Source organism: Dipodomys ordii, unplaced genomic scaffold (genome assembly GCF_000151885.1).
Source record: "Dipodomys ordii isolate 6190 unplaced genomic scaffold, Dord_2.0 Scaffold9, whole genome shotgun sequence".
NCBI lineage: Eukaryota > Metazoa > Chordata > Mammalia > Rodentia > Heteromyidae > Dipodomys > Dipodomys ordii.
The window spans coordinates 13,127,069-13,147,181 of record NW_012267225.1 but is presented as its reverse complement, the minus strand read 5'-3'; the positions used below and the strand labels follow the sequence as shown (position 1 = coordinate 13,147,181).

The 20,113-nt window shown below is 36.3% G+C and overlaps 1 protein-coding gene across 1 annotated transcript in view; it reads right to left on the bottom strand.

The window, feature by feature from the left end:
- Nucleotides 1–20,113, bottom strand: part of Spidr (scaffolding protein involved in DNA repair) — a 329,743-nt gene that overhangs the window by 283,970 nt on the left and 25,660 nt on the right. The window contains exon 5 of the mRNA XM_013009242.1: nt 16,870–17,030. Within this exon, the coding sequence (XP_012864696.1) occupies nt 16,870–17,030 (161 nt within the window). The remainder of the gene's footprint in view (nt 1–16,869; nt 17,031–20,113) is intronic.

Below are 20,113 nucleotides of genomic sequence, written 5' to 3'. Positions count from 1 at the left end.
CCCTGCCGCCGCCGCCGCCACCGCGGCTGCTGGCTAGCGCTCAGATGTGTATTCTTGCCTTGGGTTTCCCTCACTTGTCTAACTCTCTGTCCTGTGATGGCACACTTGGTGTGTTTCTCTGTCTTAGGACTGTTCACTGGAACTCTAAAACTGCTTTCTATGCGAGATCTTGTTCAGATTCCAGCTTCTCCTCCGCCATCTTGTCGCAAATGTATGTTTTTGATCAAGGCCTTCAACTGTATAACATGAACACAACTAAAGGATATTTTTTTAAACATGGTAGAGTAGAAAGAAACAGGAATACATGTCCTTCTGTAGAAAAACACTGCACTGCTAGGTATGGTAGTATTTACCTGTAATCCCAGCCACTCAGAAAGTACAGATCAGAAGAATTGTGGGTTCCAAGTCAGTACAAGTAAAATGTTAGCAAGACTTCATCTCAGCAAGCATACCAAATGTGATGGCTCAAGCCTATAATCCACCTAACTAAGTAGAAAGCATAGTAGGGGAATCCCAGATCAAAGCATCACCATGAGTTTTTTTTTAAAGTGAGACCCTATCTGAACAAAGTAACCCAAGCAAAAGTTTTAGAGGCATGGTTCAAGTGGCAGAATGTTTGCTAGCAAGTACAGGGTCCTGAGTTCAAATCACAGCACTGCCCTCCCCCAAACAAATAAACCACAACAACAATAAATTAAAAATCAACTTATTATATTGGCAACATCTACTCTATATTAACTATTTCGAAACTCTTTAGCCTTCTGAAGGCTTACAATTTCCAGAGAAGGTTTGGGTAGCAAACTGATGTTAATTTCCTCAATTTCAGTTATTAATCCAGTCTTCCAAGGTACAGATAAAGAAATAGGCTGATACATAACAAGCAAACATTCAAAGTCCAAAGACAATCTTAAGGAACAAGAGAAAAGCAACTGGTTACAGGTTAAGGGTTCTCAGTAAATTAATCAGCTGATTTCTCATCAGAGTACTTTGGAGGCCAGAGCACTTTAGTAGGCCAACACATGAAGTCCAGAAGAAAATTGTCAACAAAGAATCTTACACCTGACCAAACTGTTTTTTAAAAAAATGAGAAAAATGAGGACAGGACAGGACCATATTTACAAGAAAGCGAGAGGGCACAAGAGCAAGAGTGACAAAGTGTTAATCACCATTAGACCTGCTGAGAAAATATGCTGGAGAGTTCTACAGGCTGAAAGGGCACTATGCAGTAACTAAAAGCCTTATGAAGAAATGGAAGATCTCAGTAGAGGAAAATACATTTATTAATTTACATTAGCTATAGTTAGAGTGTATTCCATGCCATTTTACCTCCTCTACAACTCCCCTTTGTCCCTCTTACCCTCTTTTCCCAAACAATTTCAACAGGTTTCAAATAGTCTATTCTAACAGGAATCAACCCAATACGTGTAGATTTCGAAAGCTAGTAGTACTGGAACTCTTGATTTTCTACATGACCTAAATGATCAGTACATTAAACATTTTTAGTCTAAGAGGTATTGTAATTTTGTCAACATCCTTTTATGATGAAAGTTCTGAAGCTAGCAATAGAAACAAATGTACCTGAAATTAATAAAGGCTATATATGACAAACCTATAGTCAATGTCATGTTAAAAGGAGAAAACCATGAAGACAAAAAAAGGACAAGTGTGTACTCTTCCTATTCTTATTTAGGATGATACTAGAATGCCTAGACAGAGCAATAAGGAAAGAGAAAGAAATAAAAGGGATTCAAACAGAGAAGGAAGAAGTCATTTTATCCCCATTTGCAGATGACATGATCCTGAACTTAAGAGACCCTACAGACTCTGTCAGTGCCGGGCACTGGTATCACACCTGTAATCCTAGCTACCTAGGAGACTGAAATCTGAGGATCACAGTTCAAAGCCATTCCAAGTGCAAAAATCTGTGAGACTTATCCCCCATTAGCCACCAGAAAACCAGAAGTGGTGCTGTGGGTCAAAGTGGTACAGCAAAAAAACTCAGGAACAGCCCCAGGCCTTAAGTTCAAGCCCCATGACCAACAAAACAAAAATAAAAACCTTCTAGATATGAAAAACAACTTTGGAAATATAAGTGTTTATCACAACCTTAACATTCAAAAACGTAACTTTTCCATATATCTACAGTATATACAGACTAAGAAAGAAATCAAGAAAACAGTTTCATTCATAATAGTCTCAAAAACAACCAAATACCTAGGTATTAATTTAACCAAGGAAGAAAGAGACTAAAGAATATTACAAAACCTTGAAGGAAGTAGAAGAAAAACCAAAGGAGGGGGTAACAATGCTTGATAGGAAATGTGCTTGATAGGACATGTATTCATTACCTTACTCATGTAACTGTAACCCCTGTACAGTATCTTTACAATAAAAATACATATTAAAAAAAAGAAAATGGTAAGACCTTCTAGGGTCATGGATTGGCAGAATCGATACAGTGAAAATAGTCATAATACCCAAAACAATCTACAGCTTCAATGCAATAGTCATCAAAGTCTTAATGTCAGTCTTCACAGATGTAGAAATATTACTTTAAAAATTCACAAGGAAACATCAAAGACCCCAAACAGCAAAAGAAATTCTGAGTAAAATAAACAACGTGGAAACAATCACAATATTCAACTTTAAATTATACTACAGAGCCACAGAAAAAAAAATACCTTTGTTTAAGCACAAAAGCAGATTCACAGACCAATGTAACATAATAAAAACAACATATCTACCAACATTTTAATTTTCATCAAAAGTGCCAAACAAACATATTAGCCTTTTCAACAAATAGTGCTGGGACAGCATCAGAATACACATTTTTCTCAGCAGCACACAGAACATTTTCCAAAATAGGCCACATTTTAGGTCACAAAGCAAATTTGTCCAAATTCAGAAACACTGAAGTTATGCCCTGCATTCTCTCAGACCACAAGGGAATAAAATTAGAACTCAACACCAAAAGCCACCAAAGAAAGTCCTGTAACACATGGAGACTGAACAACACACTGCTGAATCAACAGTGGGTCATGGAAGAGATTAGTAGAAAGGAAATTCAAATGTTCATGATATTCAACTAAAATGAACACACAAATCACCAGCTCCTCTAGGACTCAGAGATAAGTTTATAGCTCTGAGGTCCTACATTAACAAATTGGAGAGATCTGAAACCAACAATTTAATGAGACATCTGAGTCTCCTTGAAAAAGAGCAGCAAGATAAACCCCAATCCAGTAGATGGAAAGAAATAATTAAAATTAAATCAGAATGAATTAGAATCCAAAAAAACCACAGAATCAACAAAACAAAGAGTTAGGTTTTCAAACAAATTAACAAAATTGACAGGCTCCTAGCAAATCTTATCAGAAAAAAAAGAGAACACACCCAAATAAAGAAACTGAGAGATGAGAATGAAAATATCACCACAGAAACAATCAAGATTCAGAACATTATAAAGGAATACTTCTCAAACCTTTATGCGAATAAGTATGAGAACCTGGAAGAAATGGACGATTTCCTAGCAAATATGGACATGTCAAAACTAAACCAAGACGAGTTAGACCAACTTAACAGGCCCATATCAAGCATTGAAATAGAAACAGCAATAAGAGATGGGAGCATCTCTTTTCTTAGATGGGAGCATCTAAGAAAAGCCCAGGACTGGATGGATTTACAGAATTCTACAAGACCTTCAAAACTCACACCAATACTCCTCCAAATCTTCAGTGAAATTGAAAGAGAAAGTTCACTATCAAACTCTTCCTATGAAGCCATCATAACCCTCATCCCTAAACCAGACAAGGACTCATCAAAGAAAGAGAACTATAGACTCATTTCTTTGATGAACATTGATGCAAAACATCTCAACAAAATTTTGGCCAACCGACTTCAACAATTCATCCAAAAAAATCATACACCTCGATCAAACAGGATTCATTTCAGGGATGCAAAGCTGGTTTAATATATGCAAATATTATAATTCATCTCATTAACAACAGCAAGGATAAGAACCACATGGTTATCTCAATAGATGCAGAAAAAGCATTTGACGAGATCCAACACTCCTTTATGATGAAGGCTCTGGAAAAATTAGGAATCCATGGAACATTCCTCAATACAATAAGGGCTGTATATAATAACAAACCTACAACCAGCATTATAATGGTGAAAAACTGAAGCCATTTCCTATAAACTCAGGAATGAGACAAGGATGTCCACTCTTTCCACTCCTCTTCAATTTAGCATTAGAATGCCTAGCTACAGCAATAAGATGCAAACATAAAAGGGATCCAAATAGGGAAAGATGAAGTAAAACTCTCCCTCTTTACAGATGACATGATCTTGTATTTAAAGAATCCCACGGACTCCACTACCAAATTTGAAACTTTGGCAAAGTAGCAGGTTATAAAATTAACCCTTAAAAATCAATGGCTATTCTGTATGCCAACACTGAGAGAGCATGGCTGAAATGAGGAAAGCAACTCCATTTGTAATAGCCATACAAAAAATAAAATACCTAGGAATTAACCAAAGAAGTGAAGGACCTCTATGATGAAAACTTTGAAAACATGAAAAAGGAAATCAAAACAGAAGTTAGGAAGTGGAAAAACCTCCCATGCTCCTGGATGGGAAGGATCAACATCGTGAAAATGGCAATACTTCCTAAGGCTATCTACTAATTCAGTGTGATACCTATCAATATTCCAACCTCATTCTTCAAGGAAATAGAAAAGGCAATTTAAAAATTCATATGGAACAGGGGGCTGGGAAGGTGGCTCAGTGGTAGAGCGCTTGCCTTGCATGCCTGAGGCCCTGGGTTCGATTCCTCAGCACAACATAAGAAAAAAGAAAAAAGCCGGAATGGCGCTGTGGCTCAAGTGGTAGAGTGCTAGCCTTGAGCTGAAGAGCTGAGGGACAGCGCCCAGGCCCAGAGTTCAGGCCCCACGACCGGACCAAAAAAAAAAAAATTCATATGGAACAATAAAAGACCCTGAACAGCAAAAATGATCCTTAACAAAAAGAACAGTGCTGGAGGAATATCAATATCAAATTTCAAATTCTACTACAAAGCCATAGTAATCAAAACAGCTCCATACTGGCACAAGAACAGACCTCAGGACTAATGGAATAGAATTGAAAATCCAGAAATAAACCTACAGACGTATAGTCACCTAATCTTCGATAAGGGAGCTAAAAAAATAGAATGGAAGAAAGATAGCCTCTTCAGTAAATGGTGCTGGCAAAATTGGTTAATCACTTGTAGAATACTAAAGCTAGATCCTTATATATCACCCTGTACCAAAATCAACTCCAAAGACCTTCGAGTCAAAGCAGACACCCTGAAAACATTACAGGATGCAATAGGAGAAGCCCTAGGTCTCTTTCACACAAGCGAAAATTTTCTTAATAGAGACCCAGAAACACAACAAATCAAAGAAAGGTTGGACAAATGAGGTTGCATGAAGTTGCAGGGCTTCTGCATGGCAAAGGACATAGCTAGCAAGATCAATAGAAAGCCAGGGATTGGGAGAAGATCTTTACTAGCCATACAACAGACTAAGGTCTCATATCTAAAATATACTTGGAACTCAAAAAATTAAATCCCCCAACAACAAATCCTCAAAGAAACAACTGCCCAATAAATAAGTGGGCTAAAGACTTAAAGAGAAACTTCTCTGAAGAGGATACATAGATACATAGGTACATGATACATAGATACATGAAGAAATGCTCAACCTCTCTAGTTATAAAAGAAATGCAAATCAAAACAATATTGAGAGACCGCCTTACCCCAGTTAGAATGGCTGTAATCAAGAATTCTAATAACAACAGATGCTGGGAGGGGATGTGGACAGAAAAGAACCCTACTGCATTGTTGGTGGGAGTGTAAGCTTGTTCAACCACTTTGGAAAGTAGTATGGAGGTTCCTCAAAAGACTCTACATAGAGCTCCCCTATGACCCAGCAATCCCACTTTGGGGCATTTACCCAAATGATCACAAACAAGAACATACTAAAGCTACCAGTACAACTATGTTTACTGCAGCATTATTTACCATAGCTAAGATATGGAACCAACCCAGATGCCCCTCAGTAGAAGAATGGATCAAGAAAATGTGGTATATATACACAATGGAATTCTATGCCTCCATCAGAAAGAATGACATTGCTCCATTTGTTAGGAAATGGAAAAACTTGGAAAAAATTATATTAAGTGAAGTAAGCCAAGCCCAAAGAAACATAGGTCCCATGGTTTCCCTTATTTAGCAGAAAAGGTCAGATAAGATGATGTTAAGCGAAATGAACCCCAAGATAAGGACACAGTGGTTTTTTCTTTCTTGTTATTGTTTCTAATGTATTTATAAGGTACCACATGATTTTTTTGTTGTTTTGTATGTCCCTCCCCATGGTGTAACCCCTGTTTTCACTGTATTTGATGTTGGTAGAATTTGGGGAGGGTAAGGGAAAAAACAAATAGTTAAAATAGGGATACAGGTTGACCCATTGCAACAATGAGACTTACAAGACGCTATGTGGAAAAACAAACTTTACAATTTAGGCAGGGGGGGAAAGTAGGGGTGTAGTTGTGGAGATGGGAGGGAAGGGATGGTAGGAGGCAACAATGCTTGATAAGAAATGTACTCATTACCTTGCTCATGTAATTGTAACCCCTCTGTACAGTATTTTCACAATTAAAAAAAACATTTTTAAAAAAACAACAAGAAAACCACTAATGGTGCTGGGAAAAATAGTTATCTACTTGCGGGAAACTGCAACTTGACCCCTACCAGCTCCAAATACATCAGAGAATGCAAAGTAAGAAGTGGAACTTTAATACAGAGAAAACTTTTTAAGTTATAGCATGGATAATCATTTGTTACTTTATTGCCAAAAAAATGATAAAAGTGACTGTATCAAATCCCTACACACACACACACACACACACACAAAAACTCAGAACTAAGAGGCAATTCACAAAAGGGTAGAAAATCAGGGGCTGGGAAGGTGGCTCAGTGGTAGAGTGCTTGCCTTGCATGCATGAGGCCCTGGGTTTGATTCCTCAGCACCACATAAGCAGAAAAAGCTGGAAGTGGGGCTGAGGCTCAAGTGGTACAGCGCTAGCCTTGAGCTGAAGAGCTGAGGGACAGCACCCAGGCCCAGAGTTCAGGCCCCATGATTGACAAAAAAAAAAAAAAGGTAGAAAATCATTGATAGTTTTGTGTGTGTGTATATGCATATGTGTATATATGTATGTGTATATATATGTATAGATACAAATGTATACATATAGATACATATGTATGTATCTATATACCTATATATATATACATATATATATATATCCAGAATATACATAGCTCAAAAAACTAAATAAACCCCAAATAATTCAATTAATAATTGAGCAAGCAAGTGGCTCATGCCTATAATGGTAGCTACTAAGAAGGCTGAGATTTGAGGATCATGGTTCAAAGCTAGCCCAGGTCGAAAAATCCTGGAAATGTATCTCCAATTAACCAGCAAAAAGCTGCAACTGGAAACATAGCTCAAGTAGTAGTAGAACATTTGCTGTGAATAAAAAAGCTGTGTGCACAAGGTCCTAGGTTCAAGCTTCAGTACTGACACAAGTTAAATAAGTGGACAAGCAAATAGAACAAACAGTTGTCAAAAGAAGAAATTATGAATGGCTAATAGATATATACAGAAATGCTCATTATCCTCACTCAGACAGAAAATGCAAATCAAAGCCACAGTAACAGTGAGGGAAGGAGTGACACCATCCAAAAACAAATGTACTTTTTACCTGACTTATGTAATTTTAACCCCTCTGCAATCACCTTTATAACAATAATATTCTAAACAAAACAAACAAACACATACATTAAGATTCCATTTCACCCTAGTCAGAATGGCAATCTACAAGAAAGCAAATAATAACAAATGCTAGCAAGGATGTAGGTAAAAGGAACCCTTATATACTACTGGTGGAAATGTAAAATGGTGCAACCACTAGGAAATCAATTTCAGGGCTCCTAATACAACTAAAAGTAGATCTACCTTTATGATTCTATTATATCACTCTTGGGCATATATCTAAAGGATTGTAAATCAACATGTAAGACGGATGGATACCTGCATACCCATGTTTAATCACAATAGCAAAGTGGTAGAATCAGCCTAGATGCCCTATAATCAATGAATGGATACAGAAAGTGTAGTATATATACAAAATGATATACAACTTGATAAAGAATGAAATTATGCCATCTGCAGGAAAATGAATGGAAATGGATATCATATTTACAGAAATAAACTAAGTTCAAGACAATATGTGAAAGCCAGGTCTAAAATGACAAAAATAATAATAATAATGTGAAGTACAAATCAGTCACTGTTGAAGGGACTGTTCAATGGGAGGGGGGCAGGGAAATGGAGTGATTACAGGACTGGGGAGAAGATGAAATTATATTACATATATATGAACTGAGATAGTATTACAAAAGTCACCCACATTATTTTTAAAAGGGAGAAGACGGGGCAAAAGGAATATTGTAGAATTGTGAACTTGCCAGGTGCTAATGGCTCACATTTTTAATCTTAGCTTCTTAGGAGGCTATGATCAGAGGATCATGGTTTGAGGTCTGCCTGGGTAGAAAAGTCCATGAGATTTCATCTCTAAAACAACCACCACAAAGCTGGAAGAGAGGCATGGCTACCAGTAGCAAAATGTCAGGCAAGCAAGAAACCATGAAGCCCTGAGTTCAAACTCCGGTAACTACAAATGACAACAAAAATATTCTGCAAACAAGTGGAATTTTCACATGAAATCAATGATTCTTTAAATTAAAAAAATAAAAAGGTAGGCATAGAAAGTGTGTATGGTTGGTGATTATCAGAACTTGGCAAGCTGGGAATGGAGAAATGTTATTGAGTATAGAGCTTCAGTTTTATATGATAAAGATTTCTAGAGGCCAGGACCTGGTGGCTTATACCATGAATCCTAGCTACTTGTAGGCTGATATGAGGAAGGTGTCAATTTCAAACTAGCCAGGACACTGGAAATATCTCTAAGACCCCTATCTTAACCAAGAGATGGGTATGGTAGCATGTACCTGCCATCTAAGCCACTCAGAGGTATGAATGGGAGAATCTAGCTCCAATTTTGCATAGATAAAAACTGAGACTTTTCTTTGTATGTCCCTCCCCCACAGTATAACCCCTGCTTTCACTGTATTTGATGTCGGTATAATTTGTGGAGGGGAGGGGAAAAAACAAATTGTTTAAATAGGGATACAGGTGGACCCATTGCAACAATGAGATGTACAAGTCATTATGTTGAACATGAACTTTACAACTTTGGTGGGGGGAGAGAGGGAGGGGAAGAGGGGAGGATTGAGTAGGGGTCAGGGGGAGGAAGGAAGGGAAGGGATGGGAAGGAGAAACAAAGGAGGGGGTTATAATGCTTGATAAGAAATGTACTCATTATCTTGCCCATGTAATTGTAACCCCTCTATACAGTATTTTCACATTAAAAAGAACATTTAGTAAATACAAAATAAAGAACTCATACTTGGAATATAAAAAAAAACTGAGACTTTATTTGAAAAATAACAAACACAAAGAGGCTTAGGTGTAGGGGTATAGATCAGATGATCACACTAGTGCCTAGCAGAATTAAATTTTTAATTCAAACCAAAATATCGGAAAAAAGAAAAACAAAAAGAGGTATGACCATAGTATTTGTGTCCATACATATTGTACAGCATTGTATATACATATTATATATATTTAATGACATATACTTTAAAATGGTCAATATAGTAAGTTTATATTGTATGTATTTTATAAGTAAATATGCTTTTTGTATATATTTTTATTGTAAAATACTGTACAGTTACATGAGTAAGGTAATGATAACTATGCTTTTTAAACTTATAAAATGTTTAAAGTTTGTCAGATCACTTTCTAAATGGTTAAAATCCTATGTGAATTACAAAATTTATTACTATTGGCTAAAACTTGCCAAGAATTTCATCTCCCTTACTTAATTTTTTTTTCTACCTATACTGGTAAGAATATAAATAAGACATCTATTTTGTAATAATGGATCTAAATTTCAAATTTGAAAACCACATTTGCCTTTTCTTAAAATTCATATGAAAGCCAGGGGGTAGTGTCTTATACCTGTAATCCTAGGACAGGAGGGTGAAATCTAATGATCGTGATTCAAAGCTAGCTGGGGCAGGAAAGTCTGGAAGACTCTTACCTCCAAATAATCATCAAAAAGCCAGAAACAGAGTTGTAGCACTAGTCTTAACAAAAAAATCTCAATATCAGTGGCTATGCCCAGAGTATAAGCCCTAAGAACATCATCAAAAATAAATAAATAAATAAATAAATAAATAAATAAATTCTGACCTTTCACCTGTGATAACCAGCTCTGTTCACTTCTGATTAAAAAGCCTGAATCTCATTTGATTTATCTGATATTTATTATGTTGATTACTCTGTACTTGCATATGGGTCACTCACTACGCAAAGCACATGAGAATTATGCAACAGTAATTTCCTTCATACTTCCTGAAAAATGTAGGTTATGAAGACAACTCCCTGGTTTGCCTCTGCTGCCCTCTACAGGAATGATCTGAGAAAACATGAACAAAACAGTACTGTCAACTAAATACCAGCATTTTAAGACTTTTAAAAAAGGTTTAAAAACACTTCACAGAAGTTAGGGTTCAGTTCTGCTTTTGCTCCAAGTAGTTAGGAATTCCAAAAATTACAACACCAAATAATGAAAAGTATATGGCATCAGACTACATGAGTTAGTCTCATTTTGTCATCTACTAGCTGTATCTTCATTCTCTCATATTTAAAATGGGGTCAATAATGTGTCCACAATTGACACAGCAAAATGGCAAGAGACATAGCTTCCAAGCTATGTCTAAGTTTCCAAGTGGCTAAATTAGAATTCTAGCTCAGTTACTTATTTGATACTTGAGAGCAGAATGAAAATTATTTCATTTCTGCCTCATAATCTTGATCTGGAAAATATATGAAGCTTAAATGAGCTAAAAATGTACTTAAAGTATTTTTCACTCAACAAGGAAGTCCTCAATATGTTAGCTGATATTACAAGTTCAGTTACCTTTACAAAAGCAGTAATAGGATTCTGTTTCTGAGAACTCTATGAAATGATGATCACAGGCAAGGTTGTATGCTGAGTTAACAATCCTCACCTCACTTCAGCATGGCAAGGGAGTCAAGACAGACCTGAATTATAACCAATGCTTCCCTGTGAGTTGAAGTATAATTCTACTATAGAGTAAATATTCAACTACCATGTTTGTTCCATTCCTACAAACATATGTAAGTTATAAAAACAAGCTTTTATTTCTAGAAAGTTAATAGTTACTAATTCCTATAAAACTTCATATTCTCAGAGTATTATTCCGGTATAGATGGTTCTCAACTTACAATTATTCCATTTAAGATTTTTTTTTCCAGGGCTGAGGACCAAACCCAGGGCCTTGCGCGTGCCGGGCGGGTGCCCTTCCGCTGGGCTAAACCCCCAGCCCCTCCATTTAAGATTTTTTTGTGTGTGATGTTTCCAGGCTAGTAATATACAGTATGATACTGTGCTAGGAAGAAGCCACCTGTAGCTTCTAGTCAGTTATCCTTTCACAAGTGTAAATGTAAGATATTCTACTGGGTATTGTTACTAACTATGATGTCTGATAGATTAGATATATTAAATCCACTTATGACTTTTGATATTTTCAGCCTATAATGGATTACTAGAACATAAATCTATTCTTAATTAAGAAGCATCTGTACATAATTCACTTAGACTAGTTCTATTTAACTTCTAGCATCTCAATTTCTTTACCTCAAAGCTAACATAACTGAATGTTTTATTACTTTATCACTAGAAAATATGCTCATGAAATATTAGATAAATGTGAAAAGTAAAAGTTAACTTGAAATATAATGTTATATAGAGGTAACTCACTTCTCTCAACAGAAATATCATTAAAAGCTAGGAACTTGGGCCAGGCATGGCAGCATACACCTGTAATCCCAGATGCACAAGAGGTAGAGATAGGAAGATGGTGGTTCCAGGCCGTGAACAAGAAGTTAGCAAAAATATATTTCAAAAAGCAAGGTGAGCTAGACATTGGTAGCTTATGTCTGTAATCCTAGATAAATCCTAGATACTCAAAAAACAACTGTGGATTGTGAGCCTAAGTAAGAAAGTCTGTAAGACTCTTTTCTCCAATTTACTACCAAAAGCCAAAATTGAAGCTGTAGCTCAAGTAATAAAGCACCAGTTTTGAGCAAAAGCTGAAAGGCTAGTTTTTTAACATCCAGGCTGAGTTCAAGCCCCAGTATGGCACACACACACACACTCTCTCTCTAAAAGGCTAGTTTTTTAGCATCCAGGCTGAGTTCTAGCATCCAGGCTGAGTTCAAGCCCCAGTATGGCGCGCGCGCGCACACACACACACACACACACACACACACACACACACACACACACACACACACACACACACACACAGAAAAGCTAGTTTTTTAGCATCCAGGCTGAGTTCAAGCCCCAGTATGGCGCGCACACACACACACACGTATACTTGTAGAGCATTAACTTCAACTCCAGAAGGAGCAGAGAAGGAGGAAGGAAAAAAGTAAGGGAGGTAGGGAGGCTAGTAACATGAATTAACAGGTAATCAGCTACTGAAGTAACCACAGCAATAAATGGATATTGAGAAAATAACTTGAAGAATGTTCTCAATTCAAGATGACAAATATAAATACAAGCAGATGCTAACACAGAAACCTTTACTTCTACACTGAAGTTATTAATCTATCCCATATCTTTAAAGATGCCCATATATTTTTAGATTGCCACATACTTTTTAGTAAGGTTACTAATTCCAATTAATTAAACAATGAATGACCACAAAGATAAAAAAAATCAGAAAACTATGACATCACCAAAAACCAAAATAAAGTAGCAGTAATATGCTCAAGATAAAAGGAGACATATAAAGTTCCTGTCTATGTTAAATACTGTTTGTTCAAAAACTTCAGTGAGCTGTAAGAAAGTAGACAAGATTAAATAAAATCAGTTAAACCAATAAATAAGCAAAAAGTTTAACAAAAATATAGAAACTATTAAAAAATAAAATGGACAAACCATAATCTCTAAGCTAAGTAACACAATGATGCAACTAAAAAAACTCTTTAGAGCTTCAACATCTGACTCAACCAAGCAGAAGACCAGTAAAGTTTGAATCTAAGTCATTTGAAATTACCAAGAGAGGAAAAAAAGCAAAAGGACTGGAGAACAAGGAGGAGAAAGCTTAAAGATAAAATGAGAGAAAATTTTCCAAATCTAGGGAGAGTTTATACAAATATCTAGGTACAAAAATCTCAAATAGTCTAACAAGACTGAATTCTAACATTACTATATCAAAACATGTAACTAAACTATAGAAAATCAAAGGAAAAGGGGATCTTGAAAACCACATGAGAAAATAAAAAGCCTATTTCATACAAGACATTTCCAGTACAACTATCAGCAGATTTCTCAGCACAAACCTTTAGGTTAGAAGAGACTGGCAATGATATGTTCAAAGTACTGCAAGTAAACTATAAACCAAGTACACTACACTTTGATACAAAGCTGTTCTCAGGAAAGAAGGAGAACTAGGTGTGGTGACAGACTTCTTTATAGCAGTACTTAATACTAGTACTTGAAAGACAGAGGCAAAGAGAGTTTAAGTAGATGTGGCTCAGTGCTGGAGCACTTACCTAGAATGCTTGTGAGGAACTGCTGGGCTTGATTACTAGCACCAAAGGGAAGTGGAGAAGAGGGGAGAGGAGTATAGTATAGGAGAGAAGGGAAGGAAGGGAAGAACAGATAAGAGAAGGGAAAGGAGGGTAGAAGTGGTGAAAAAGGGAAAGGGAGTGGGGAAGGGTGCAGAAGAGGGAGAGAGGAAAGAGGAGGGAAGAGAAGGAAAGGAGAATAGAGCAGAGGAGAGGAGGAGAAAGGAGGAGAAGGGAGGGGAAAGGAGACAGGGAAGGGAGGTTTCAAACAATGTAACACCACACTTCAAAGAACTAAAGAAAGAACACACTAAGCCCAAAGTTCATAAAAGGAAGGTCATTAAGGCTGGGGTAGAAATAAATGAAAAAGAATCTAAAATATAATAGAAAATACTAAACAAACTAAGAATTTTTTAATTTAAAACAAACAAAAGTGACAGATTAAGGAAAAAGGAAAGGCTAAAAAAATGGTAAAATGAAGAGGTAACATTACAAATGATACTACTCAAATACAAATATATTAAGGGATTACTGAGGAATTGTGAACAACTATAAATCAATACATTGGATAGCTTAGAAGAAATACATGCAGTTCTAAAAACATACAACAGGGGCTGGGAAGGTGGCTCAGTCGTAGAGTGCTTGCCTTGCATGTATGAGGCCCTGGGTTCCATTTCTCAGCACCACATAAGCAGAAAAAGCTGGAAGTGGTGAGTGCTAGCCTTGAGCTGAAAAGCTGAAGGACAGAGCCCAGGGCCAGAGTTCAGGTCCCACAACTGACCCCTCCCCACACAAAAAAAGAAAAAACATATATACAACATAACCAACATTTAGTCATGAAGAAATAGAAAAATTTATCTCTATTAAGTACAGAATCGAAATCGATAATTTAAAAAAGGAAAGTCTGGAGCCTCGCAACTTCCCTGCTGGATTCTACCCAAGAGCTGAACATTAGTGTTAATCCTTCCCAAACTGTTCCAAAAATAATTTTAAAAATTGAGGGTAGCTGGGTGCCGATGGCTCATGCCTGTAATCCTAGCTACTCAGGAGGCTGAGATCTGAGGATCGTGGTTCAAAGCCAGTCCGGGCAGGAAAGTCCCTAAGACTCTTATCTCCAATAAACCACTAGAAAACCGGAAGTGGCGCTGTGGCTCAAGCAGTAGAGCACTCGCCTTGAGCTGAAGAATGCAGGGACAGTGTCCAAGCCCAGAGTTCAAGCCCCATGACCAACAACAACAAAAAAAATTGAGGTAAAAAAAATCTGTGTAACTGAGCATCCATAATCTAAAACTTTTTGTCTGCTGACAGTACCACAAGTGGAAAATTCCATGTCTGACTTAATACAATGTGTTGTAGTCAAAAGGCAAGTTTAGCTTGGCACTAGTGGGTCAAGTCTATAATCCTAGGCATTCAGAAAAACCTTACCAAGGGGTATCACAATCAACATGCTGAAAACCAGAAATAGAGAAAAGCTTAAAAGATTAAAAATAAAAATAGCAAGCCAAGTATTGGTGACTCATTCCCATAGCCTAGTTACTCAGGAAGCTGAGATCTGGAGGATCAAGGCTCAAAGCCAGTCTGAGCAGAAAAGACTCCATCTCCAATGAGCCAGCATAAAACAAGGCTGGAGGTATGGTTCAAGTGTAGAGTAGCAGCTGATGAACTACCAAGTACAGAAAACATGAGGATCCTCTAACAGTAACTCTTGAATTAAAAGACACTGAAACAATACTTACAAAGTCTTGAAGGAGAATTATTCCCAGCATAAAATTATGTACAAATCTGTAACCATTTATCATAGCATATTAAAAGCATCTTCAGACATGGCAAGTCTCAAAAAATGTTCTATAAATCATTTATGAGAAACAACGGGAAGATATGTTTACTAAAATGAGAATGAAAACGAAGTGAAAACAGGAAACACTTTAGAGTAAAATGGAGCTGCATAAAGGAGAGAGCTGTACAAAAACTCCCATAATGATATTGTAATGATATGAAATTGCATTGTTCATCAGGCTCCTGTGTTGTAGTGCTTGGTCCCCAGTGAGTTTTTCTTTTCCCCTGTTGGTTTTGAGAGGTGCTATTTTGAGAGGTTCTCAAATCTTTAGATGAGACCTAGATGGAGGAAGTAGCTAACTGAGCGTATGTATGCCTTAGAAGACTGCTGTATGTAGTCCTGGTCACTTGCCCTCCTAATATTAGTAATACTCGTCTCTGCCAAACACTCCCATTACCATCACTAAACCCTTAGAAACTGTGAGCCAAAGTAAACCTTTCCAATTTTAAGGTTCTCTCAAGTATTCTGATCACAGCCATGTCAAAGTAACTAATTCTGAAGGTAAAAAGAGGCCTCAGGGAGATAATATGCAATTAAAGAGTAAAGAGTAAAGAATTCAACTTAGGCTATGAAGCTGAGGTCTGGAATTCTCCAAGTAAATGGCACTGATAGAATGTCTACAATATATGAAAAGCTTAATGACAGAGCTAAGAAAAAAATTAAGATTTTTATTAGTAGAAAGTAAAACTCTAGATAAACTCCAAATTGCTAGGCCCAAGGGGGAAAAAGGCTGTGAAAGAAATTCTAATTCTTCTCTACAATTCACTTTAGTGATTAACATTATTGATAAACAAACATATAGTTATTGACTACTAATCTAATCAACTGTTGAAGCATCTATAATGGGAGAATGAAAAGATGCAAATGTTTAAAGTATAGTTGCTCAGTATTCATGTAGTGCCAAGCCTATTATTTACAGACAAAAGGGTTCACCTGTTATTGAGACAAAGAAGCTAAGAATAAAAGAATTCACTAGAATCAGGGCTGGGAAGGTGGCTCAGTGGTAGAGTGCTTGCCTCGCATGCATGAGGCCCTCGGTTTGATTCCTCAACACCGGGGTAAGGGTAATAGTGGGAACACCAATAGGCTATAATAAACAAGTGTTATGAAGTTCATAAAAGTTTTTAAGTTTGTTCTTACCTATAAGCAAATGCTACATAGCAAACGGAAGTTTTTGAAATAATTCATTCTTACCTTAAGCTCAAGTTTCCTGTCATCACTTGCCAAAGAATGACTACTTGCACAAGAAGCACAATCTGAGATTTCCACGGTGTTCCCTCTATCGTCACATTCATTGCCTTCACTAGCTTCTTCCCTGTCACTGTCCATTTCCCAGTCAATAAACTGTAATTCATCTAAAAAATAGAATTTTTAACTTTCTTAATTTTATATTTCTTTAATATTTTTTATAAAATATATTCTCATTAGTTAGTATACTATAACTTTTAAAAACTTATGGACAATAAAAAACTATATTCCTGGAAAGCAGTGGAGGTTCCTCAAAAGACTACACAGAGAGAGGCCCCCTATGACCCAGCAGTCCCACTTTTGTGCATTTACCCAAATGATCACAAACAAGGCTGTACTAAAGCTACCAGCACAGCTATGTTTATCACAGCATATTCACCATAGCTAAGATATGGAACCAACCCAGATGCCCCTGAGTAGATGAATGGATCAAGAAAATGTGTATATATATCTATACAATGGAATTCTATGCCCCCATCAGAAAGAATGACACCACACCATTTGTTAGGAAATGGAAAGACTTGGAAAAAAAATCATATTAAGTGAAGTAAGCCAGACCCAAAGAAACATAGGTCCCATGGTTTCCCTTATTTGCAACAACTAGTATAGGTCTAGGACAAGCAGAAAAGGTCAAAAGCTATGTACATATGACCATATAAAATGATGCTAAGTGAAAAGAACCCCAAGATAGGGACACAAGTGGTTTTATCTTTGTTGCTGTTGTTTTTAATGTACTTATAATGTACTGTGTGATTTTTTTTTGTTTCTTTTCTATGTTCTTCACCATGGTATAACTCCTGTTGTCACTATATTTGATTCTGGTGCTCTGCATCTTATATATACATTTTCCTAATTTGGGGAGGGGAAGGGAAATAACAAAACGCTGAAATAAGAATACAGGATGACCCATTGTAACAATGAGCTATACAAGACACTATATTGAAAATGAACTTTACAGCTTCAAGTGGGGAGGGGAGGGAGGAGTTAGGGAGGCTGGGAGGGAAGGGATGGTAGAGGAAAAACAAAGGAGGGGGTAACAATGCTCAATAGGAAATGTACTCATTACCTTACTCATGTAACTGTAATCCCTTTGTACAGTATCTTTAAAATAAAAAATATATTAAAAAAGTATATTCCTAAACTCATCTCTAGTCACTGTTTCTTCTAACTTTCTCCCATTAGTTGTTTTTGAATCCTTGTAATTTTGCTAGCATGTTCCAGAAAATTATTTACCATTCTATCCTCCATCCTTCCAGTTTATTCTTTTTTTGTTGATCTTAGAGCTTTTTAATTGCCATGGCATGAACCACCCCAAGTGTCCAGTAGCAGTAGAATGAACTATCAATTTGTAGTTTTGTTATACATTCAATATAGCAAAACAAATACAATATGTACAATACAAATACTGAGTTTATTGTTGATTCATACATCTTGATATTTTCAGGTAAAATGATAGAGGTTTTGTCTTTTTACTAGTAAGCATATAGTATTCTAATTATCTACAATTCATTACTCCATTTCATCATGGAATTGTACTTTCATTTAAACAGTCCAATTTTTTAAAAATGACTTTCAGATGTCTTCACCCAATAATGTGTTCTACAGACTTAGTTCTTCAGTAAAAAAACAACTAACGTCAATTCAAACTATAGTTTAGCTTAATAAGCATCACCTTAATAATACTTTTCTATACTTTTAGGTCAGAAGACTAAATTATGCTCATTAAATGATCAAATACATTAATTCTAATCTACCATGGCGAAATAAATGAAAGAAGTTATGTCATGGAGGCATGACATATAACACAAATATTTCCTGAAGTACAAAGCACAAGTAGTCTCACACCTACTGCATCCCTTCATCAACTTAGAAAGGTCAGTCTTATTTTGGAGGTTTAAATAGCATTAATCTGATTTCCAGAAAATTGAAGTAATGTTAGAAAGAAAAAAATGCACTAACTTTCAGTCATAAAAGGAACTTAAAATTGAAAAGGAAAAAAGTAGGCTACAGTTAAAATATGGGATAGAAAACACACAAAATAATTCTTATTTTGTTCCAGAAGAGGCAATCAAAGTCTACTATAAAAGATTAGAGAACAAAGGAGGAAGCAACAATGCTTGATAAGAAATGTACTCATTATCTTGTTCATGTAACTGTAACCCTCTGTACACTATTTTCACAATAAAAAACTTACTTAAAAAAAAGAATATTCATCTAAAAAAAAAAGTTTAGAGAGGCTAGGGATGTGGCTTAGTGGTAGAGTGCATGCCTAGCATGGGTGAGGCCCTAGTTTCAATTCCTTTGTATCACATAAACAAAATAAAAAACAAACAAACAAAAAAAGATTGGAGTCAGGTGCTAATGGTTCATACTTGTAATACTAGCTACTCAGGAGGTTGAGATCTGATGATTATGGTTTGAAGCCAGCCTAGACAGGAAAGTCCATGAGACTCTTATCTCCAATTAATCACAGAAAAAGCTGGAAGTGGTACTGTGGCTCAAAGTGGTAGAGTGCTAGCTTTGAGCAAAGGAAGGCAGGGACAGTGCCTAGGCTCTAAGTTCAAGCCTTATCAAGACAAGCAAAAAAAAAAAAAAAAAGACTGGAGTTCAAAACTGCCACCAAGAGAAGCAGATACATAAGGGATTTTACTTTCCACAGCTAACTTTACAGTTAGTTATCCAAATCAGACAGAAAAATAAAAGCATGAGAAATTCACCAAGTTGCTGAACCATCTCAGCAGGAAGCCATGAAGAGCCAAAGGAGGAGCACACATATAATCAGACCTGCTGCCAGCATTGCTAACTTGTGAAGCACTTATTTATTCATTCACTTTTTCATTCAACAAAGTGCCTACCAAGTCATCATACCAAACAAAACAATTGCAAGAAATAAAACATAACTACTCATAGATGAACAGCATACTGCTATGCAATGCATGATACAAAATAATTTGTACAAACAAGATGAGCATTTCATTTTGTCACAGTAATTTCATAAAGCAAGAAGGCAGGTTAGAAATCTTTAGATCTGAATATCAACTGGCAGACATCAATTATGTGATTCTGCACAAGTGACCTAATTTTTCTAAGCCCCAATATTCTTCTAACAAAATGAAGATGTGTTAGATTAACAAGATACATACACACACATATACATACACATATGTATATATGTGTGTATATATACATA